This window comes from Carcharodon carcharias, chromosome 6, assembly GCF_017639515.1.
Source record: "Carcharodon carcharias isolate sCarCar2 chromosome 6, sCarCar2.pri, whole genome shotgun sequence".
NCBI lineage: Eukaryota > Metazoa > Chordata > Chondrichthyes > Lamniformes > Lamnidae > Carcharodon > Carcharodon carcharias.
Genome location: NC_054472.1, coordinates 87,629,133 through 87,653,943, shown reverse-complemented (window position 1 = coordinate 87,653,943; position 24,811 = coordinate 87,629,133). Strand labels below are relative to the sequence as shown.

The 24,811-nt window shown below is 43.6% G+C and overlaps 1 protein-coding gene across 1 annotated transcript in view; it reads right to left on the bottom strand.

Moving 5' to 3' along the window:
* cpa6 (carboxypeptidase A6) overlaps nt 1-24,811 on the bottom strand; it is a 162,400-nt gene that overhangs the window by 27,952 nt on the left and 109,637 nt on the right. Inside the window, exon 8 of the mRNA XM_041189265.1 lies at nt 21,999-22,201. Coding sequence (XP_041045199.1) covers nt 21,999-22,201 — 203 coding nt within the window. The remainder of the gene's footprint in view (nt 1-21,998; nt 22,202-24,811) is intronic.

Genomic DNA, 24,811 nt, shown 5'->3' with positions numbered 1-24,811 from the left:
AGGATTTAGGACAAGTCCACCAATGGTGCAGCGATTAAAATTGGTGATGTTCAAGAGCCCAGAATTGGACAAGTGCAGTTATCGGAGGACTGTAGTGCTGGAGGAGATTAAAGAGATAGAGAGCGGTGAGGCCATGGAAAGATTTGAAAACAAGGATGAGGCTGTTAAAATTGAAACATTGCTTAACTGGGAGCCAATATAGGTCAGCAAATACAGGAACAATGCGTGGATGGGATTTGCTGCATGTTAGGACACAGTCAGCAAAGATTGGGTGACGAAGGGTAGAACTTGGAGACCGAGCAGGAATGTGTTGCAATATTTAAATCTATAGTAACAAAGGCATGGTTTCAACAACAGATAAGCTGAGGCATTACAGAGGTGGAAATAGGCAGACACAATGATGGTGCGGCTGTATAGTTGGAAGATCATCAAATATGACACCAAGGTTGCAAACCGATAGCTGTTGTCTTTCCAATACTTAATTTGAGGAAATTTCTGTTCATCCAGTACATAGGAACATAGAAAATAGGAGTAGGAGTAGGCCATTCTGCCCCTTGAGACTGCTGCACCATTCAACCAAATCATGGCTGATCTTCCACCTCAATGCCATTTTCCTGCACTATCTTTTGATGTCATTAATATCTAGGAATCTATCAATCTCTCTCTTCAACATACTCAATGACTGAGCCTCCACAGCTCTCTCTCTGGAGCAGAGAATTCCACAGATTCACCACTTTCTGAGTGAAAATATTCCTCCTCATCTCAGTAATAAATGGCCTACACTTTATTCTCAGACGGTGCCTCCTGGTTCTGGGTTGGGATGGGGGGTGCATGGTGAAGAGACTCACAGCCATTGGGGAGGGGGGTATTTGTGTGTGTGTGAGAGAGAGAGAGAGAGCAGGAGAGTGAGTGAGTGCGTGTATGTGTGTGTGTGTAATTGACTGTGAGAGTGTAATGACTCGACAAAGTGAACAGGTTTCAACAAGAAACAAAGAAACTTTACTACAGAGAGCTTTTCAGGTGCTACACACTCGATCAGGACTCCTGTCAGGAAGCCCCACCCCCAGATTCGGCCTAGTTCCAGGGAGCAGAGTCGGAGGGCGGACTTCCAGAGAGGTTAGTATAAAAACCTTACCTCGGGGATTTGCGGCCTAGTTCCAGGGAGCAGAGTCGGAGGGCAGAGTTCCAGAGAGGTTAGTATAAAAACCTTACCTCGGGTCTTTTAAAAAATAAAATTAAAAGTGGCGTCACAGTAAATCTGTTATCTGATTGACTGGTAGAGAATCTACACTGAATTTGAAACTAAAACATTGTTAAACTAATTAAACCAAATAAATTAATCACTTAATAAGTAGAGGGTATCTGGACCAGAATCAGGGTATTACTGCTCTTAGAATTTAGCATTTATAGTAGAAATCTAGCCCTAGGGAGTCAATAAGCAGTTATTGGATTTAAATGAATTTATTAAATAGTTCTAGACATGGCAGTTGCTGGGGTGAAGTGCTTCACCTGTGGGATGTGGGAAATCTGTGACGCTTCAAGTGTCCCGGAAAAGATCTATTCAGACAAAGGCAAAACAGTGGCCACCAAGTTGGACTTTTACTTGTAATGTGCGTGTGTGTTTTTTAAATTGGAAAATACTTTGCCTTTCTACACTGGACATTTTTTATAGAAATAAATAATTAAAACTACATCTGCAGGAAGTGTACCCAATTGCAGCTCCTCACAGACCACTTGGATCAGTTGGAGCAGCAGTTGAATGCACTCAGGAACATTCAGGTGGCGGAAAGCGTCATTGACAGGAATTTTACAGATGTGGTCACACCCAATGTACAGACAGATAGATGGGTGACCACTAGAACGGGCAGGCAGTCAGTGCAGAAATCCCCTGTGGCTGTGCCCCTCTCTAACAGGTATACCATTTTGGATACTGTTGTATGGTATGGCCTATCAGGGGAAATCAACAGTAGTAGTCACAGTATTGGCACCACGGCTGTCTCTGTTGCTCAGTGGGGTGGGGGGGGGGGGTTGTCAAAGCACAGAAGAGCAATTGTCATAGGGGACTCTGTAGTCAGGAGCTCAGATAGGCGCTTCTGTGGTCATGAAAGAGACAGCAGGATGGTATGTTGCCTCCCTGGTGCCAGGGTCCAGGATGTCTCTGATCGGGTATGGGACATTCTGAAGGGGGAGGGCGAACAGCCAGAGGTCGTGGTACACATTGGTACTAACGACACAGGCAGGAAGACTGATGAGGTCCTGCAGCAGGAGTTCAGGGAGTTAGGCAGAAAGTTAAAAAACAGGACCTCCAGGGTTGCAATTTCAGGATTACTCCCTGTGCCACATGCCAGTGAGGCTAGAAATAGGAAGATAATGCAGCTGAACACGTGGCTGAACAGATGGTGTAGGAGGGAGGGTTTCCAATATCTGGATCATTGGGATCTCTTCCGGGGCAGGTGGGACCCGTACAAGAAGGACGGGTTGCATCTAAACCGGAGGGGCACCAATATCCTGGCTGCGAGGTTTGTTAGTGTCACTCAGGAGGGTTTCAACTAGTATGGCAGGGGGGTGGGAACCAGAGCAATAGGTTAGCAGATGAAATAAAGGACTGGGAACCAGTGAATATGGCCAGTAGGACTAAGAGGAAGGGCAGGCACAGAGAAATTACTGAACACAGTAGGACTGGGGGTCTGAAATGCATTTGTTTCAATGCGACAAGTATATCAGGCAAGGCAAATGAGCTTAGAGCTTGGATTAGTACTTGGGACTATGATGTTATTGCTATTACAGAGACTTGGTTGAAGGATGGATGGGATTGGCAGATAAATCCAGGATTTAGATGTTTCAGGCAGGATAGAGAGGGATGTAGAAGAGGTGGGGGAGTTGCACAGCTGGTTAAGGGGAATATCACAGCTGTACGACAGGAGGACACCTCGTTGGGCTCTTGCAGTGAGGCAATATGGGTAGAGCTCCGGAATAGGAAGAGTGCAGTCACAATGTTGGGGGTTTACTATAGGCCTCCCAATTGCCAGCAGGAGATTGAGGAACAGTTATGTAGGCAGATTTTGGAAAGATGTAAAAGCGATAGGGTTATTGTGGTGGGTGATTTTAACTTTCCCTATATTGACTGGGAATCACTTAGTGCTAGGGGTTTGGATGGTGCAGAATTTGTAAGGTGCATCCAGGAGGGCTTCCTGAGACAATATGTAGATAGTCCAACTAGGGAAGGGGCAATACAGGACCTGGTATTAGGGAATGAACCCGGCCAGGTGGTTGAAGTTTCAATAGGGGAGAATTTCAGAAAAAGTGACCATAATTCAGTAAGTTTCAAGGTACTGGTGGATAAGGATAACAGGCATCCTCAGGTTAAGGTGCTTAATTGCAGGAAGGCTAATCATAACAATATTAGACAGGAACTGAGGGATCTAGACTGGAGGTGGATGTTTGAGGGCAAATCAACAACTGACATGTGGGGGGGCTTTCAAACATCAGTTGTTAAGAATTCAGGACCGGCATGTTCCTGTTAGGATGAAGGATAAGCATGTTAAGTTTCAGGAACCTTGGATAATGAAGGATATTATGAGATTAGTCAAAAAGGGAAGCATTCATAAGGGCTAGAAGGCTGGGAACAGATGAAGCCCGTACAGAATACAAAGAAAGTAGGAAGAAACTTAAGCAAGGAGTCAGGAGGGCTAAAAGGGGTCATGAAAAGTCACTGGCAACCAAGATTAAGGAAAATCCCAAGGCCTTTTATACATATGTAAAAAGCAAGAGGGCAGCAAGGGAAAGGGTAGGCCCACTCAGGGACAGAGGTGGGAATCTGTGTGTGGAGCCAGAAGAAATGGGAGAGATACTAAATGAATACTTCTCATCAGTATTCACCAAAGGAGAAGGACTTAGCGGTCGATTTGTCTAGAGGAGTGTGTAGATAGCCTGGATCATGTTGAGATAAAAAAAGAGGAGGTGTCAGGCGTCTTGAAGAATATTAAGGTGGATAAGTCCCCAGGGCCAGATGGGATCTACCCCAGAGTACTGAGGGAGGCAAGGGAGGAGATTGCTGGGGCCTTGACAGAAATCTTTGTATCCTCACTGGCTATGGGTGAGGTCCCAGAGGACTGGAGAATGGCCAATGTTGTTCCATTGTTTAAGAAGGATAGCAGGGATAATCCAGGAAATTACAGGCCGGTGAGCCTTACGTCAGTGGGAGGGAAATTATTGGAGAAGATTCTTCATGACAGGATTTACTACCATTTGGAAGCAAATGGGCATATTAGTGAGAGGCAGCATGGTTTTGGGAAGGGGAGGTCGTGTCTCACTAACTTGATTGAGTTTTTCGAGGAAGTGACAAAGATGATCGATGATGGAAGGGCAGTGGATGTTAGATGCATGGATTTCAATAAGGCCTTTTACAAGGTCCCTCATGGCAGACTGGTACAGAAGGTAAAGTCGCATGGGATCAGAGGTGAGCTGGCAGGATGGATACAGAATTGGCTTGGTCATAGACGACAAGGGTAGCAGTGGAAGGGTGCTTTTCTGAATGGAGAGCCGTGACTAGTGGAGTTCCACAGGGATCAGTGCTGGGATCTTTGCTATTTGTGGTATACATAAATGATTTGGAGGAAAATGTAACTGGGCTAATTTAGTAAGTTTGCAGACGACACTAAGGTTGGAGGAGTTGCAGATAGTGAAGAGGATTGTCAAAGAATACAACGGGATATAGATCGGTTGGAGACTTGGGCGGAGAAATGGCAGATGGAGTTTAATCCGGACAAATGCGAGGTAATGCATTTTGGAAGGTCTAATACAGGCAGGAATTATACACTAAATGGCAGAACCCTTAAGTGTATTGACGGGCAGAGGGATCTGGGTGTACAGGTCCACAGGTCACTGAAAGTGGCAACGCAGGTGGATAAGGTAGGCAGGAAGGCATATAGCATGCTTGCCTTCATTGGCAGGGGTATTGAGTATAAAAGCTGGGAAATCATGCTGCAGCTATATAGAATCTTGGTTAGGCCACACTTGGAATACTGCATGCAATTCTGGTCACCACATTACCAGAAGTATATGGAGGCATTGGAGAGGGTGCAGAGGAGGTTTACCAGGATGTTGCCTGGTCTGGAGGTTATTAGCTATGAGGAGAGGTTGGAGAAACTCGGATTATTCTTACTAGAGCAACGGAGATTGAGGGGCGACTTGATAGAAGTTTACAAAATGATGAGTGGCATGGACAGAGTAGATAGTCAGAAGCTTTTTCCCAGGGTGGAAGAGTCAATTACTAGGGGACATAGATTTAAGGTGAGAGGAGAAAACTATAAAGGAGATGTGCTGGGCAAGTTTTTTACGAAGAGGGTAGTGAGTGTCTAGAATTCGCTGTCAGAGGAGGTGGTGGAAGCAGGTACGATAGTGGTGTTTAAGAGGCAGCTTGACAAATACATGAATAGGATGGGAATAGAGGGACACGGACCCCAGAAGTGCAAAATGTTTTAGTTGATGGGCAATATGATCGGCGCAGGCTTGAAGGGCATAAGGGCCTGTTCCTGTGCTGTACCTTTCTTTGTTCCTTGTTCAGATTACCCATGCTTAGGGCTCACTGGTCAGAGCCTTAACAGAACATCATGTGACCCCTGATAGACAGCAGAAAGGGCTAAACCCTCAGTTACCACAGAGAGAGGGAGAGCGAGAGTATGAGAGTGTTTGTGAGAGACAGTGAGTGAGAGAGTGCATGTGAGAGCAGAGTGCGGGTGTGTGTGATTGAGAGGGTGAAAGTATGAGAGTGTGCGCGAAAGAAAGCATGTGAGAGAGAAAGTGTGTGTGAGAGAGAGAGTGCATGTGAGAGAGTGTGTATGTGAGAGAGAGTTCATGTGAGAGAGAGAGTGCGTGTGGCTGAGGGTAAGTGTGCATGTGTGTGTGTGTGAGAGTGAGACACAGTGTGAAAGAGTGTGCTTATGAGAGAGAAAGAGACAGAGAGAGAGAGTATGTGTGTGTGTGAGAGTATGTGTGTGTGTGTGTGTGTGTGTATATGAGAGAGGAAGAATGTATGTGTTTGTGAAAGAGTGAGTGTGCGAGGGAAAGTGTGTGTGAGAAAGAGAGAGTGTGTGTGTGCATGTGAATGTGTGTGAGCAAGAAAAATAATATATGTATGTGTTTCTGAAAGGGCGTGTGAGAGAGAGTGTGAGAAAGAGAGACAGAAAGAGAGGAGGAAGAATTTTCCTGTCAGCAAGTGGGGACGGGGCCCCTTGTCAACACGTAAAATGAGGTGCGGTGACATCGGGCGGGCATCCTGACATCACTGCACGTCATTTAGATTTTCAGTTCGGCGGGCACATAGCTGACTCAGCTGCGCGCCCACCGAACTGTCAAGGGCCTATTAAGGCCTATTAAAAACTAATTAATTCAATTTAATGAGCTGCCCATCCAACCTTAAGGCTGGCGGGCAGGCGAAGAGCCCAGGCAGCCTTCACGTTTTTAACGAAACCTCATCTACGGGTGGGATGAGGTTTCATGAAGTGTTTTAAAAGCTAATAAAAATTTATACATTCTTTGACATGTCCCAGCTCATGTGATGGTGTCACACGTGGGGACATGTTTTAAAAGTGTTGAAAACGTTTATTTAAAACTTTAGCATTGATACAAATCTCCCTGAGGCACCTTCATGCCTCGGGGAGATCTCTGTGCTCTTTCGAAAGAGCACAGGGAACCTCTCAGGGAATCCCTCCCCCCACCCGCACAGGGTGCGCTCAGTGCTTCCGGGCGAGCATCACGCTGGGCGGGCCTTAATTGGCCTGCCCACATGAAATGGCAGCGGGCTCCCAATTGGAGGTGCTGATTGGAGGCGTGACCGCTCGAGCCTGCTCCCACACATCCCCCAAATGGGGGGAACATTTTTTCCTGTGTGTATGTGTGTGTGTGGGTGTGTGTGTGTGAGAGAGAGAGTGTATGTGAGAGATTGTGTGTGTGTGTGTCTATATGTACAAGAGAGAGAGTATCTGTGTGTCAGTGATGGTGAATGTGTGTGTATGGCTCACTCCCAGCGTCAGAACTCTCACTCACCCTCATCTCCACACACCAACACATACTCTCACAGTGGATGAAGGTGAGAGAGTGAGCACCCTGAGATTGGGAGTGAACCGGACACACACACTCTGACCCTCTCACATTCTAATGGTCATTTTTATTCATTTCTCATTTTTAAAAAAATTATCAATTTATTGCTTTGACATTGTTTTATTTTTGTTCAGCAATTTATTTCTTTTGTTCATCCATCAGCTTTTTTTGGAAATTCATGTTTAATATTGTGCCAAACCTTATCTTGACAAAATTTGCTCATTGGTCCTTTGAGGAGAAAAAAATGGAAATTTAGCTCCCCCACGCAAATGGTTGGACAAGCCTGCTCTAGAGAATAAAATTCCAGTCTCCTCAATCTCGCTTAATAGGACAATCCCGCCACCCCTGGAATCAGTCTGGTGAACCTCTGTTGCACTCCCTCTATGTCAAGTATATCCTTCTTCGGTAAGGAGATCAAAACACAATACTCCAGGTGCAGTCTCACCAAGTTTCTGTACAATCACAGCAAGACATCTTTACTTTTGTATGCAAATCCTCTTGCAATAAAGGCCAACATACCATTTGCCTTCCTAATTGCTTGCTGCAGGAGAATATTAGCTTTAAATGACTCATGAACAAGGATAACCAAGTCCTTTCGGACATCAACACTTCCAATCTCTCACCATTTAAGAAATACTCTGCATTTCTGTTTTTTGTACCAAAGTGGATAACTTCATATATTTTCACTTTATTTGTATCTGCCATATTCTCACCCACTCACTTAGCCTGTCTAAATCTCCTTGAAACCCCTTTGCATCCTCCTCGTGACTCATATTCCCACCTAGTTTTGTGTCATCAGTAAACTTGGAAAAATTACATTTTGTCCACACAACAAAATCACTGATGTAGATTGTGAATAGCTGGGGCCCAAGTATTGATCCTTGCTGTACCCCATTAGTTACGGCCTGCCAACCTGAGAATGACACATTTATTCCTACTCTCTGTTTTCTGTCCATTAACCAATTCTCAATCCATACCAGTATATTGCCCCCAATCCCACGTGCTCAAATTTTGTTTAATAACTTCTTGTGTGGGAGACTATTGAAAGCCTTCTGAAAATCCAAATACAACATATCCACTAGTATCCCTTTATCTATTCTGCTGGTTACATTCTCAAATAACTCCAACAGATTTGTCAAACATGATTTCCCTTTCATAAATCAATGTTGACTCGGCCCAATCCTACCATTGGTTCCTAATGCCAAGTTATCACATCCCTGGTAATAAATTCTAGCATTTTTCTGCTACTGACATTAGGCTAACTGGTCTGCAGTTCCCCATTTTTCTCTCTCCCTCCATTCTTAAATACTGGAATTACATTTGCTATCTTCCAATATGCAGGAATCATTCCAGAATCTATAAAATTTTGGAAGATGACCACCAATGCATCCACTATCTCTACAGCCACCTCTTTCAACACTGAGATGTAGGTCCGGGGGATTTATCAACTTTAAGTCCCATCAATTTATCCAGTACTGCTTTTTACAAATACTAATTTCTTTCAGTTCCTCATTCTTGCCAGTCTCTTGGTTCTCTAGTACTTCTGGAAGGTTTTTTGTATCTTCCTCCGTGAAGACCAATACAAAATATCTGTTTAGTTTCTCTGCCATTTCCTTATTCCCCATTATAAATTCTCCCCTCTCTGCCTCTAATGAGCGCACATTTGTCTTTGCTAATTTTTTTTTATATACCTAAAGAAGCTATTACAGTGCATTTTTATGTTTTTCGCTAGTTTATATTCTATTTTCTTTATCAGTTTCTTGGTCCTCCTTTGCTGAATTCCAAAATGCTCCCAATTCTCAAGCTTACTATTTGTTCTGGCAACTTTATGGGCCTCTTCCGTTTTTTAAATTCAATCTTTAACTTCTCTTGTTAACCACTGTTGGATCACTTTTCCTGCTGGGGTTTTGTGCCTCAAAGGAATGTATATTTGTTATAAACCATATATTAATTCTTTAAATTATTCTTGACTGTCTACCGTCATTTCTTCTCATGCAGTTTCACCAAACTGCCACAGGCTACTTGCCCCTTATAATTTTGTAGTTTCCTTTGTTTAGATTTAAGGCCCTAGTTTCAGATTGAATGATGTGACTTTCAAACATAATGGAAAATTGCATCATGTTATGGTCACTCCTCCCTAAAGGCTCCTTTATAGTGAGATTAATTAGACTTTTCTCATTGTACAATACTAGATCTAAAATAGCCCGTTCTCTAGTTGGTTCTTCAGCATACTGTTCTAGAAAACCATCGCGTATATATTCAGGAATTCGTCCTTCAAAGCATTAGTGCTAATTAGCTTTACCCAGTCTATATGTAGATTTAAGTCACCCCATGATTATTGTATTGCCCTTTTCACATGCGCCATTAATTTCCTAATTTGCACTGTGCCTTACATTACCATCACTGCTTCGTGGCCTGTAAACAACTCACACCAATATTTGCTGCCCTTGCTGTTTCTTAGCTCCACCCAAACTGATTCTACATTTTGATCTACCGATCTAAGATCCTCTCTCACTAATGCACTGATTTTATCCTTTATTAACAGCGCTACCCCATCTCCTTTCTCTTTTTGCCCCTCCTTCCTAAATGTTGAGTACCCTTGAATATTCCCAGTTTTGGTCACCATGTAGCGACATCTCTGTAATGGCAATTAGATCATATCCTGTTTACTTCTATTTATTCCGTCAATCCTTCTATCTTGTTGTGAATATTGCGAGCAGTCAGATAGAGTGCCTATAATTTTGCCTTTTTAACATTTTCTGTATTTATTTGATGCAAGCTTTTGTTTCTGCTGCCTTCCAATCTTGCTTACTACTTTTCTTCCTACCATTAAAATCTTTATTTCTCTCCTATCTGAAATTCCTCTCAGATTCCTATCGCCAGCCAAGCTCGTTTAAATCCTCCCTAACAGCACTAGCAAATCTCCCTGCGAGGATAATGGGTCCCCATCCTGCTAAACCTGTCCTCCTTGTACAGACACCACCTGCCCCAGGACCGGTCCCAATGTCTCAGAAATCATAAACCCTCTCTCATACCATCTCTCTAGCCATGCGTTTGTTTATTCTGTCCTCTTATTTCTCTACTCACCAGCACGTGACAATGGGAGTAACCCTAAGATAACTGTCTTTGAAATCCTGCTTTTTGGTCCTGTTCCTAGCTCTCTAAAATCTAGTTTCAGGATCTCATCCCAACTATTTACAATCTATATTAATGACTTGGATTCAGGGATAGAAGGTACTATTGCTAAATTTGCAGATGACACCAAAAGAGGTGGGAAAGTAAGTTGCAATGAAGAAATAAGAAATTTACAAATGGATATGGACAGGTTAGGTGACAGGCCAAAATTTGGCAGATGGAGTTTAACGTGGATAAGTGTGAGGTTATCCATTTTGGTCGGAAGAATAAAAAGGCGACTTATTATTTAAATGGAGAGAAACTTCAGAAGGCTTCAGTGCAGAGGGATCTGGGTGTCCTCGTGCATGAATCGCTGAAAGCTAGTATGCAGGTACAGCAGGTAATGAGAAAGGCAAATGGAATTTTGGCATTTATTGCTAAAGGTATAGAGTATAAAAATAGGGAAGTGTTGTAGCAACCGTATAAGGCATTGTTGAGATTGCACCTGGAGTACTGTGCACAGTTTTGGTCCCCTTACTTGAGGAAGGATGTAGTTGCATTGGAGGCGGTTCAGAGGAGGTTCACTAGATTGATTCCAAAGATGCGGGGCTTGTCTTATGAGGAGAGATTGTGCAGTTTAGGCCTATACACGCTAGCATTTAGAAGGATAAGAGGAGATTTAATTGAGGTACATAAGATGCTAAAGGGGATAGACAAAGTAGACGTGGAGCAGATGTTTCCCCTTGTGAGGCATTCTAGAATGAGAGGCCATAGCTTTAGGCTAAGGGGTGGTAGATTTACATCAGAGATGAGGAGGAATTACTTTTCTCAAAGGGTCATGAATCTGTGAAATTCACTACCTCAGAGTGCAGTGGATGCCGGGACACTGAATAAATTTAAGGAGGAGATACAGATTTTTAATTAATAACGGGTTGAAAGGTTATGGGGAGAGGGCGGGAAATTGGACTTGAGGCTGAAATGAGATCAGCCATGATCATATTGAATGGTGGGGCAGGCTCGAGGGACTGAATTGTCTACTCCTGCTCCTAGTTCTTATGTTCTACCTATGTTGTTGATACCAATCTGCACCATGACCTCTAGCTGTTCACCCTCTTCCATAAGATTGTCTTGCAGCCACTCAGTGACATTCTTGACCCTGGCTTCAGGGAGGCAACATCCTGGAGTCACGCTTAGGATCGCAGAGACATCTGTCCTCAACCCAGACTATTGAATTCCCTACCACTATTGCTCTTCCAGTGTTCTTCCATCCCCCCTGTGCAGCTGAGCCATCCGTGCTGCTACGGACTTGGCCCTGGCTGCTCTCCTCTGAGGAACCATCACCCTCATCAGTAATGCAAAATGGAAAACATGTTAGTGAGCGAGATGGACTCAGGGGACTCATATATGACTGGCCCAGTCCTCCTAGAATGTCTGGGCCACCCATTCCCTCTCTGCCTGCATTCTCTTAACTGTGGTGTGACCACTTCCCTAATGTGCAATTCACGAAATTCTCAACCTCATGGATGCACAAGTGACTCCATAGACCATGGGAAGCATCCATGACTTCCCACATGTCACAGGATGGGCATTCCACATGGCTGAGCTACCCTGCCATGCCTTAACTTTACTTGACTTTACAGACTACTTCTTATAAATGGGAGACTAGAAAGTAGAATTACTCATCAATCAGCACTTTGCACTGTGCCAACATCACTTTTTATTTGTGATGTGATGTTTCTTTCTCTGCCTGTGCTCTGCTCCCACCGGTTGCTTTTTATGCCCTGCTCAGCTCTTGCTCCTTCCTGCCACTCTCCAATTAGCTAATTACTTATTTTCTTAATGAGTTTTAATTAAAGCCTCTCTCACCACTACTTAATGTACTACTTTAAAGCTACCACATTTAAAAAAAATAAAACAGTGGATTCACCAGCTTCTTAATTCCCTTCTGCTTGCGTCTCTTAATTAATTATAAGGTAGCTACTTAAGGGTTATTTAATTGTTTTACATTTTTCTAATTTTCAGCTTTACACACACTCCCAAACCGCAGCTGCTCACCAACCATCTAAATTACGGTTTTCCTGTGATGTCACAGTTTGATTTTATTTTTCCAAACACAGTCAGTTCCTGAAAGCTCTTGATTTTAGTTGCTCCCATGTAGGTCCGGATCCCTTTCCACTCACTGAAGGTAAGTGAAGTGAAGGACCCAACCCTCGCCTTCTATGTATCCACTCCTAATTTTAGCTGTTCCCATGCAGTCCAGGTTCCTTTCTGTTCCCTGAAGGTAAGTGAAGCTAAGTACTGGATGTTTGACAAGCGGTCTGATAATAAAGCTAGATTGGAAAAGTTGAAAGTGGTGATGGGGAGGTAGAGCTAGATGCTTTTTTATTTGTTCATGGGACAGGAGTCTCGCTAACTAGGCCAGTATTTACTCACATTCCTAATAGCCCTTGAGAAGGTAGTGGTGAACCGTCTTCTTGAACTGCTGCAGTTCATATAGTGTAGGTACACCCACAATGCTGTTAGGGAGGGCAAACCAGGATTTTGTCCCAGCAACAGTGAAAGAAGGGGTGACATAGTTCAAGTCAGGATGGTGTGTGATTTGGAGGGGAACTTGCAAATCATTGTGTTCCCATGTATCTTGCTGCCCTTGTCCTTCTAGATGGTAGAGATCACGGGTTTGAATGTGCTACTGAAAGAGCCTTGGCAAGTTGCTGTAGTGCACCTTATAGGTGGTACACATTGCTACCCCTATGCGTCGGTGGTGGAGGGAGTGAATGTTTAAGGTGGTGGATAGGGTGCAGATCAAGTAGGCTGCTTTTTCCTGGACAGTGTCAGGCTTCTTGAATATGGCTGTGGATGTGAATGAGTGCACTCATCCAGGCAAGTGGAGAATATTCTATCACACTCTAGATTTGTGCCTTAAAGATGGTGGACAGTCTTTCATCAGTCAGGAAATGAATTACTCGCTGCTTAATTCCTAGTCTCTAAGCTGCTCTTGTAACCACATTATTTAAATGGCCAGTCGAGCTAAGTTTCCCATCAATGGTAATCCCTAGGATGTTGATGGTGGGGGAATCACCAAGGTAATACCAAAGAACATCAAGGGGAAATGGTCAGATTTCCTCTTGTTGGAGATGGTCAATGCCTGACACTTGTGTTATGTGAACGTTGCTTTCCACTTATCAGCCCAAGCCTGAATGTTATCCAGTCTTACAACATGCGGGCATGGACTGCTTCCGTATCTGAGGAGTTGCGAATGGAACTGAACGTTGCAATCATCAGCGAACATGCCCGTTTCTGACCTTATATAGGAGGGAATGTCATTTATGCAGCAACTAAAGATAATTGGGTCTAGGACACTAATCTAATGAACTCTTGCAGTGATGACTTGGGACTGAGATGATTTCCCTCCAACAACCACAACCTTTATTCTTTCATGGGATGCAGGCATCACTGCCAAAACCAGGAAAAGCAAACATTTGTTGCCTGTCCATAACTGCCCTTGAACTCAGTGGCTTGCTAGACCATTTCAGAGGGCAGCTAAGAGTCAACCACATTGCTATCGGTCTGGAGTCACATGTAGGCCAGACTGGGTAAGGATGACAAATTTCCTTCCTTAAAGGACATCTTCCTTATGCTCGGTATGACTCCAGCCAGTGGAAAATTTTCCTCATTCCCACTGACTTCAATTTTACTAGGGCTCCTTTATGCCACATTCCATCAAATGATGCCTTCATGTTAAGGGCAATCACTCTCACCTCACTTCTTGAACTCAGCTCTTTGTCCATGTATAGACAAGGCTATGGAGCCAAGTAATCCTGGCAAAACCCAAACTGAGTATCAATAAGCAGGTAATTACTTAGTAATTGCCACTTCGTAGCATTGTTGAGACACATTCCATCAATTTGCTGATGATTGAAAGAACACTGATAGGACAGCAATTGGCTGGAATGGATTTGTTCTTTTATTTGTGGACAGTGCATACCTGGGCAATTTTCCACTTTGTTGGGTAGTGTTGTAGTTACACTGGAACAGCTTGATTAGGGGCACAGCCAATTCTGGAATTCTTCAATTCTTCAGTATTGCAACCAGGATGTTGTCAGGGTCCATAGCCTTTCCAGTAACCAGTGCCTTCAGCTCTTTCTTGAGATCATGAAAATTGAAGCAAATTGGCAGAAGACTGGCAACTGTGTTGCTGGGACCTCAGGTGGAAGTCGAGATGGGTCATCCACTTGGCACTTCTGGTTGAAAATGGTTGCAAATATTTCAGCCTCATTTTTTGCACTGATGTGCTGGGCTCTGCTACTATTGAGGATGGGGATGTTGGTGGACCCTCCTCCACCAGCCAGTTGTTTAATTGTCCACCAACATCTAGAACCAGATGTGGCAGGACTGCAGAGCTTTGATCTGATCTGTTTGTTTTGGGATCTCTTAGCTCAGTCCAAAGCATGCTGCTTCTGCTGTTTAGCATGCATGCAATCCTAAGTTGTAACTTCAACAGGTTGCTTGGCAATGTTCCCGGCATTCCCTCCCCCACTCCTTGTTGAACCAGGGTTGGTCCCCTTGATGGTAATGGTAAAGTGTGGGATATGTTGAGCCATAAGGTTTCAGGTGGTGGTCGAATACAATTCTGATGCTGCTGATGACCTACAGCGCCTCATGGATGCCCAGTTTCGAGCTGCTAGATCTGTTCTGAATCTTTCCCATTCAGCAATGGTAGTGCAACATAAGACAATGTATGATGCCCTCAGGGTGAAGCCAGGATGTTGTCGCCACAAGGACTGCATGGTAGTCACTCCCATCGACACTGACATGGACAGCTGCATTGTAGATTGGTGGGGGCAAGGTCAAATAGGTTTTTCCTCTTGTTCCTTGTTTCCCTCAGCACCAGGCAGAAGGTCCAGTCTGGCAGATATGTCCTTCAGGACTTGACCAGTCATGATGGTAACAAGCTACACTTGGTGATGGACATTTAAGTCCCCCAGTTAAATATAATATGTGACCTTGCTACCCTCAGTACTTCTTCCAAGTGGTATTAAACATAAAGGAGTTTTGATCAGATAAGTGGTAGGTGATAAATGGCATGAGGTTTCCTGGCCCATGTTTGACCTGATGCCATGAATCTTCATGGGATCCACAATCAATGTTGAGGATTCCCAGGGCCACTCCCTCCTAACATTATACTACTGTGCCATCACCTCTGATGGGTCTATCCTGATAGCAAAACAGAACATACCCAAGGATGGTAATGAAGGTATCTGGGATATTGGCTGTAAGTTAATGATTCGGTGAGTATGACTATGTCAGGCTGCTGCTAAAACTAGTCTTTGGAGACAGCTTCCCCAATTTTGGCACAAGTCCCCAGATGCTAGTGAGGAAAACTTTCCGGTGTCAATTGCGCTGTGTGTACCTTTCTCATTTTTGGTGCCTAAGAGAGTTGGGCTAGTCGTGGTGGTGAAGGGGTGGCGGGGGGGGGGGTAGGGTGAAAGGAACGAGAGGGGTTCAGGGGTGGAGGGAATGAGAGCAGGGCTGGGAAGGGGGGTGGGATGCAGAAAGGAGCAAGAGCAGAGCCGGGGTGGGGGGATGAAAGGAGTGAGGGCAGGGGAGAGAAAAGGGCGAGAGCACAGTCAGGCGGGAGCCAGTATGAGAGCAGGGCCTGGGGGAAGCCAGAGCGAGATGGTGCCTGGGGGTGAGCTGGAGCAACAGCCGGGCAGGAGGGAGCCAGAGCGAGAGCTGGGGCAAGGGGAGCTGGAGTGAGACCTGGGCCCGGGGGGAAGGGTGGGGGCGGGGAGCAAGACTGAGAGCTGGCCCAGTGGGGAACCAGATGGAGAGTGGGGCCTGGGAGTCCTTGGGCGTGAGGGAAAGGAGAGAATGTGTGTGTGGAGCAGAAGCAGGACCTGGAGCAGGATAGGGGCCTGGGGACCTGGAGCGAAAGTGGGCCCAGAGCGGAAGCATGGTCTGGAGTAGAAGCAGGGTCCACTGGACTGAGAGTGTATGTGTGCACATATTTCTGTGAGAGAGAGAATGCAAAGAATGTGTGCGTGAGAGAGGTGGGTTTGTGTGTGTGAGACAGAGAAATTTGGGAGTGTGAGAAAGGGTAATGTGTGTGTGTGAGAAGGGGGAGGGTGTGTGTAAGAGTGGGTAGAATATATATGAGAAGGGGGAGAGTGTGTGTGTGAGAGAAAGGAGAGAATGTGTGTATGTGTATGTGTGAGATAGAGAGGGGGGACAGTGTGTGTGCAAGAGAGAGGGGGGGAGTGTGTGTTTGAGGGAGAAAGAGGGGAGTGTGTGTATGTGAGAAAGACAGAAGGGGCCAGTGTGTTTGTGAGAGAGAGGGGTGTGTGTGTGTGTGAGAGAGAGAGGAGACTGTTTTAAAGAGATGGGAATGTGTGAGAGGGGAGTGTGTTGAGAGAGGCGAGTATGTGTGTGCCTGTATCTGTGAAGGGGAAGAGTGTGAGTGAGAGAGGGGGGAGTGTGTGTGTGTGTGTGAGAGAGAGAGAGAGGGGGGGAAGCATGTTTATTTTTCATTCATTCATGGGATGTGGGCTTCGCTTATTGCCCATCCCGTGTTGTCCTTGAGAAGGTGGTGATGAGCTGCCTTCTTGAACTGCTGCTGTCCACATGGTGTAGGTAGACCCATAATGCTGCTAGGAAGGGAGTTCCAGGATTTTGATCCAACGACAGTGAAGGAATGGCAATATATTCCCAAGTCAGGATGGCCAGTGACTTAAGAAGGGTACTTCCAGGTGGAGGTGTTCCCATCTATCTGCTGCCTTGTCCTTCTAGATGGTAATGGTTGAGAGTTTGGGAGGTGTTGTCTAAGGAGCCTTGGTAAATTTCTGAAGTGCACCTTGTAGAAAGTACTGCTGCGACTGTGCGCCGATGGTGAAGGGAGTGAATGTTTGTGGATGTGGTGCCAATTAAGCGGGCTGTTTTGTCCTGGATGGTGTTAAGCTTCTTGAGTGGTTTTGAAGGTGCACTCATCCAGGAAAGTGGGGAGTATTCCATCACACTCCTGACTTGTGTCTTGTAGATTGTGGACAGGCTTTGGGGAATCAGGAGGTGAGTTACTCGCAGCAGGATTCCTAGCCTCTGATCTGCCCTTATAGCCACGGTATTTATATGGCTAGTCCAGTTCAGTTTCTGGTCAATGGTAACACAGGATGTTGATAGTGGGGGATTCAGTGATGGTAATGCCACTGAATAACAAGGGACAATGGTTAGATTCTCTCTTGTTGGAGATGATCATTGCCTGGCACTTGTGTGGCGCGAACATTACTTGCCACTTGTCAGCCCAAGCCTGTATATTGTCCAAACTTGCTGCATTTGGACATGGACGGCTTCAGTATCTGAGGCGTTGCAAATGGTGCTGAACATTGTGCAATCATCAGCGAACATCCCCACTTCTGACCTTATGATGAAAGGAAGGTCATTGATGAAGCAGCTGAAGATGTTTGGGCTGAGGACACCACCCTGAGGAACTCCTACAGTGATGTCCTGGAGCTGAGATGACTGACTCCAACAACCACAACTATCTTCCTTTGTGCTAGGTGTAACCCCAACCAGTGGAGAGTTTTTCCTCTGATTCCCACTGAATCCAGTTTTGCTAGGCCTCCTTGATGCCACACTCGGTCAAATGCAACCTTGATGTCAAGGGCAGTCACTCTCACCTCACCTTGGGAGTTCAGCTCTTTTGTCCATGTTTGAACCAAGGTTGTAATCAGGTCAGGAGCTGAGTGGCCCTGGCAGAATCCAAACTGGGGGTCAGTGAGCAGGTAATTGCTAAGGTAAGTGCCGCTTCATAGCACTATTGATGACCCCCTTCCATCACTTAACCAATGATCAAAAGTAGACTGATGGGGAGGTAATTGGCCGGGTTGAATTTGTCCTGCTTTTTGTGTACAGGACATACCTGGACAATTTTCCACATAGCTGGGTAGATGCAAGTTGTTGTAACTGCACTGGAACAGCTTGGCTAGGGGCGCGGCAAGCCTTGGAGCACAAGTCTTCAGTACTATTGCCGGAATACTGTCAGGGCCCATAGCCTTTGCACTCTCCAGTGCCTTCAGCTATTTCTTGATATCACGTGGAGTGAATCGAATTGGCTGAAGTCTGGCATCTGTGATGCTGGGGCCTCCGGAGGAGGCAGAGTTAGATCATCCACTTGGCCCTTCTGGCTGAAGATTGTAGCAAGTGCTTCAGCCTTATCTTTTGCACTGATGTGCTGGGCTCTCCCATCATTGAGAATGGGGATATTGGTGGAGCCTCCTCCTCTGTGTGTGAGAGAGAGAAATAGGGAAATGTGTATGTGAGAGTGTGAAAGAGAGAGAGAGGGAGAGGGAGTGTATGTGTGTGTGAGAGAGATAAGGGAGTGTGTGTGAAAGAGATGGGAGAGTGTGAGAGAAAAAGGGAGAGTCTGTGGGTGAGTGAGTTAGAGGGGGGAAAGAGTGTGTGTGTGAGAAAGAGAGGAATGTGTGTGTGAGAGAGAGATATATAGGAGGGAGAGTGTAAGAGGGGGTAAGTGTGAGAGAGATGAGAGCATATGAGAGAGGAGAGAGTGTGTGAGAGAGGAAATGGAGTGTGTGTGTGTGTGTATGTGTGTGTGAGTGTGAGAGAGAGAGAGAGGGGGGAGTGTGTGAGAAAGAGAGGGGGGAATGTGTGTTTGTGCAAGTGTGTGTGAATGTGTGAGAGAGGTGAGAATGGAGCCTGTGTATGAGAGGGGGGAAGAGTGCATGTGTGTGGGCAAAATTTTGGCTCGTTGGGCAGGCGTGAAATAAGGGTAAAATAACATGCGATAACATCAGACACACATCCCGATGTCAAGGCACACTTGCGCGATATTTTGGTTGGCGTGCGCACGCGGGAGTTGGCAGCACACCTGCCAACAATTTAGTGACCTGTTAAGGCACTTAATCAACTAATTGATAGGAATTTTTCACTGCTCATCCTACGATTGACAGGCAGGCAGGTGAAAAAGCCAAGCAGCCTTTGCATTTTTGGCGAAACCTCATCCACGGGCAGAATGAAGTTTCATCCAGTGATTGAAAAAAAACTTTTTGCACTCATATTTGACATGTCCCTGCTCATGTGACATAGTCACATGAGGGGACATTTTCATTATTTTAAAATTCTTTATTTTTATTGATAAAAATCTGCCGGTCCCTCAGGGAGCTCTTACTGCACGCAACTGTGTGAACTTCAGCCCTTGCACTCCTCCCGCCCCCACCCTCCTGCTGCAGTGCTTAACACTGCAGCATGTGTTTTGCGCTGGCTGGCCAACTGCGGTCAGGGTGGTGGTCTGTTTTGCTGAGCCCACCTGACAATTATGTGTGTGTGCACATAGGAGAAACAGACAGACATCAGGCACCTCCCCAGTACCTTCCTGTGCCATTTTATTTATTGATTCCTTCATGAGATGTGGGTGTTGCTGGCTAGGTCAGCAGTTATTGCCCATCCCATCCCTAATTGCCCTTGTCCAGAGGGCATTTTAAGATAGTCAACCACATTGCTATGAGTCTAAGGATGGAAGATTTCCTTCAAGGACATTCATGAACCAGATGGGTTTTTACAACAATCAACATCATCAGGCTTTTAATTCCAGATTTTTATTGAATTCAAATTTCACCATCTGCCATGGTGGGATTTGAACCTGGGTCCCCAGAGCATTATCCTAGGTCTCTGGATTACTAGTCCAGTGACAATACCACTGTACCATCGCCTCCCCCAGCCTCCCCCATTTTGCTAGTCTTCCTGCATCCCAGCCCGATCCCAAGGGCCCAGAAAATTCTGGCTGATTATTTCCATTAGAGGGGGAGTCCAAAACTACAGAATAAGGTTAAAATAGTTACTAATAAATCCAATTTCTTTACTCACACAATAGTGAGAATGTGGAACTCACTACCAGATGGAGTGATTGAGGTGAATGGTATAGATGTATTTAAAATAAAGCTAGCTAAGTACACAAGAAAGAAAGGGATAGAAGGACATGATTTTGGGTGAGATGAAATGAGATGGGAAGCAGCCTGTGTGGAGCATTAACACCGGCAGAGACCAGTTGGGCTCAGTGACCTGATTCTGTGCTGTATAATTCTTGTGGAATTTTAGTTTTGAACATGGAAGAATATTGATGAGTGAGAGGAGTGGGGAACAGAAGCAGCCAGTAACCAGCAAATCATTTCCTTGGCTTTGTTCAACCTGAAGCTATGAAGTTGATGGAGTCCAGAGTCAACGTTGAAAACTCCCAAGGACACATCCAACTGCGTATACCATTGTGCTCCCTGTGGTGAAGCTATCATGCCATGAGTTCAGACAAACCCAAGAATGGTGATGGAGGATGTCGGTTGATAGATACAATTCTGAGAATACGATTATTTCATGCTGTTGCTTTATTATTCTGTGGGACAGCTCACCATATATGGGCACCAGTCCCAAAAGTTTGTAAGAAATAGGTATCTTGAAGAAATGGTATTTTATTTTAAAATTGTATAAAACTCTCATGGAACTAGTAGGCACAGCATTTAATTCTCTTTCTCTGAACAAAACAAACAATTCTAAGGAGTCAGGGACCAAGACAAGTTAGAAATAAAGGCCACAACGATTGCAAACCCAGCATTGAGGTCACTAGACTCTCAAACATTCCTGAACCAATAGCAGAAAGTTGCTGGCACCATGCGTACCCTAATGACCTCAAGCTAGGGTGAAGAACAGGGGGTTTGAGATGACCACCCTCACAGCTTGGGTACCTGCCCTATATCCATTGGTCAGAAAGGTTTGAATATGTGATTGACACTGTGTAAGCTACCAGCCCCTAGAAATAAAGTGCTCTGACAGGGGGTAGTCCTTATCAAGTAGCAGTTCTCACCAGGCGTGAGCCTTCATCAGATGGAAGATGAATCAGGGATGATGGAGGAAGACCAGGGAAACAGTTCCATAACATTTCAACTAGAGAGCAGAATGGTGTGACCACAGCTACTGGGATCAGTTTCACTCTGTGCCAACCATCCATTCATCCTCTGGGATTAGTGAACCGCTCCCACCTGACATGGATTGTATACATTTTATTTAGCTATTAGCCTATTTAGTGAATGCATCATATCTAAACTGTTACTTCTTAATCTTAAAACCACTTATGAATACTGGACTATCTTAGGTATCTGTGGGTCTCGAACCCAAAACCTTACAAGTTGTAGTCACTTCTCCTTGACTATGTCCTAATGAAGTTGGTTGGTTCCAGGTCTGAAATCATATCTCTTTTGAGATGCATTTCTTTAAATACAATGTAGACAGGTGCTAATTCAGCAATGCTCAAGGTGTATTGGAAAATAACAAGTCTTCGAAACCTGTCTTACAGTCTTGAACTTTTTTAGGCTGTGGCATTCTACTCTCCCTATTCCCTCTCCTCTAAACTATTTAGCACAAATGATAGCTCCAAACCTATGCTTCCATCTTCACTGAAAGATTCCTTGTTCACTAGATTGGCGAACGACCCATGTTCTGCTGAGCCTCACAGCAGTATTTGCTCCCTCTGGGGCTTTTACAACAGTTTCAACTCTGAAATTAACAGAATGTGCAAATCAAATAAATCATATGTGAATTTGCATGCTACGTTAATTATTGCTTAATAAGTAATCAACAAACAAATTAAATGTGAATGCAAAATCAATGCATTAAAATCTATTACTCCCAAGAACAATTATGTAAATATGTTGTACAGAAACTGAAACTATCTGGTAACACTTAGAGTCAATGAGTTTAAATTACAAATTCACATTAATTCTACTTACCACACATCTGAAATTGGGAATGAATGCATCCTTGTAGGCGTACGGATACAGTAGCATTTGTGAATATGCATGGAATGAAATGTATGCTTTAATTTGTTTCTTGTGTTTACGTAGGAAAGTTGCAACAGCCTTTACTTCTGGCTCAGATTCTGGCATGGGTCCACAGTATGTATCAGAACAAGGATGCAAGGAAGCACCTTCGCCTAAAGAGTTAGGGAAAACGTTATAAGTAAAAGAGATAAACAGAAACCTGAGAATGATTAAAAGGCATTAACTTTATTGAGGAATTGTGATGATACCATGAGCCAAGGATCAAGCAGAAGTTGCAGATGAGATGAATGCCTGGAAGTCACTCCCATATGTTTAAAAATGAAAGAGAAAGTTAACTTAATGGTTCAAGTATAACCCTTCATCAGAATTCCCACATTTCGATGTTTCAATATATGCTAAGTTTGTGGGGGGAGGGTGCATTTTACTGCATTTTTAGGCCCCTGTTTGTTTTGTTGGTGGTGGGTATCATAACAGAAACAGATGGCCAGAATGCTTCATGTTGTTGTTGTATTATGATGTCCCTACTAAAAGAATAATGATTGTGATGTAATCATTGCAAATTTATTATGGAAAAACTTACACAGCTTTACAGAAAATAAGGCTAATAAGTAACTTTTATCAAAATTATAAACAAACATTGCAAATATAATAAAATGCATTTTGCATACGTAAATAAAACTCGTTTTCAATTTACTTTGGAGATTTATTTTCTGGATTTAGTCATTGCATTTATTTTACTCTCTTTCACTTTCCTATTTGCAGTCCACTTTCACTTTCTACTTTTGATTTAAAAAGGAAATATTTAAAAGGAAATTAAAGGCTAGTTAATATATCACCTGTCCTGCCAAAATTTGTTTAAATTATTTTACAGGATTTAACATTGTCAAAGCATAAAGGTGACTTTTTTTGGGTGACGGTAATTTTACATTGCTGTTGTGTCAATTAGGAAATAGAAGACTTGTCTTAAAACCATGTCTACAATATTTCCAGCATGTTCAATTATTCTGCTAATTTGTAATTTAAAAAAAACGGGCATTTGGGTAAAGTGGTGGTGAGTGTCTTGTGTCCATGCATTAATATGATCAAAAGAAAGAAGCCACAGAATGTTCATAAGAGACAAATGGATGACTAAGTAAGGCCATTCAAATATCATTAATTGATATCAACTTTCATCACACAATGAGATTTTTGAAGCAGTGTCCAATTAAATAGATAATGGAAATGTGGTAGATGTAGTGTATATGGATTTTCATAAGATATTTGATTTGGTATCTCACAAGATGCTTTTTATAAAAAAATAGGTGTATGAATCAGGATGAAATATAGTATCATGGACAGAACAGGCTGAATTAGAAATAACATCTAGGAGAAACTGATATTTCTCAGGCCGGAAAAAGTTGAATGTGGTGTGCCTCAAAAATCATGAACAGGTGATTTGGGCATGGACATATGAATTTTGCCAATGATACAAAAATAGGAGATTTTTCCAAACAATTAGGAGGACTGCAAAAGATTTCACAAAAGCAGAAAGCTTAGCAGAATTGGCAAGCAGGCAGCAGATGCAATTTCATGCAGACAAACGTAAAGAAATTATTTTGGAAGATGAAAACAAGCAGTGGTAGCATGAATTTAATGGAAACATGTTGAAGGATGTCAATGAACAGAAAGACATAGGGTTCAAATATATCATTTCTAGAAGTCTAATTGCAAGAAAAGAGCTGGTAAGATTTTATGAATGGGGTATACAGTTCAATAGTTAAGAGTGAAGAATTTTAGACCAAGACATTGATAGATGTGATGAATAATTGAGGCCCCACTTCAGATCCATGCACGACACCATGAGTTACATACTGCCAATTAGAGTACCCTGCCCATTAGCTTTACTGTGTCTCCTGACCTTTGAGCCAAATTCCTAACCAGTTCAATAATTTGTCTTCAATTCCATGGGCTTCAACTTTAGCTAACAGTTTGTTATGAGAAACTTTGTTAAATTCCTTCTGGAAGTCCATATAAATAATTTCCACAGGCATTCAACCAGCTTAGTCACTGTCACAAAGCTGTTAATGTATTTAATATTATTGGAAAACATTTTTCTTTTAAAATAGAGGTTTAGGCTGTGGGTGTGTCTTAATTGGATTAAAGCCAGGTAGTCTGGGTGCTTTGATGCATACTAGTTTTGAGATGTAAACAGAGAGAGTGCACTTGCATTTTTTTGAATAGAGCATTCAAGAGGTGGGGCAAATTCTGGCACCTAGCAAAAGCAACCAAGCAATGTGTTTATATTGCTAATAAAAGTGGTACTATGAAAGGGGTTTTATTGTTAGGAGAGGCTGGTGATGCAATGAGAATTTACATTCAATGAGCTGTGCTAGATATAACTTCAGCAGTTTTGTGTGTGTAGAGCAGAGGCAATGTGAGATCAAAAGCAGCTATAAGACTCTAGCTGTCTCCACAGGAACCAAAGTGAAAAGAACCTCATTTTGAATTTGTAAGGTGAAAATGCTTTGCCTGGTGTCTGGTTAAGTCTATGGGTTGCTGTTGCCTTAATGGAGATTAGTTTGGGAATTCGTTAAAAGTTATTACAGTAGTAATTTGTAGCCATGTGTATACATTTAACTTGTGTAAATTAATAAAATGTTTCATTTAGTTTGATATAAAACCTCTCGAGAACTGGTGGTATGATTCCTGAATTTAGAGTTGCATCTCAAACATAACACTTAAAATTATAGGTTATGACAGTTATTTAAAGTTTCCCTCTGGAA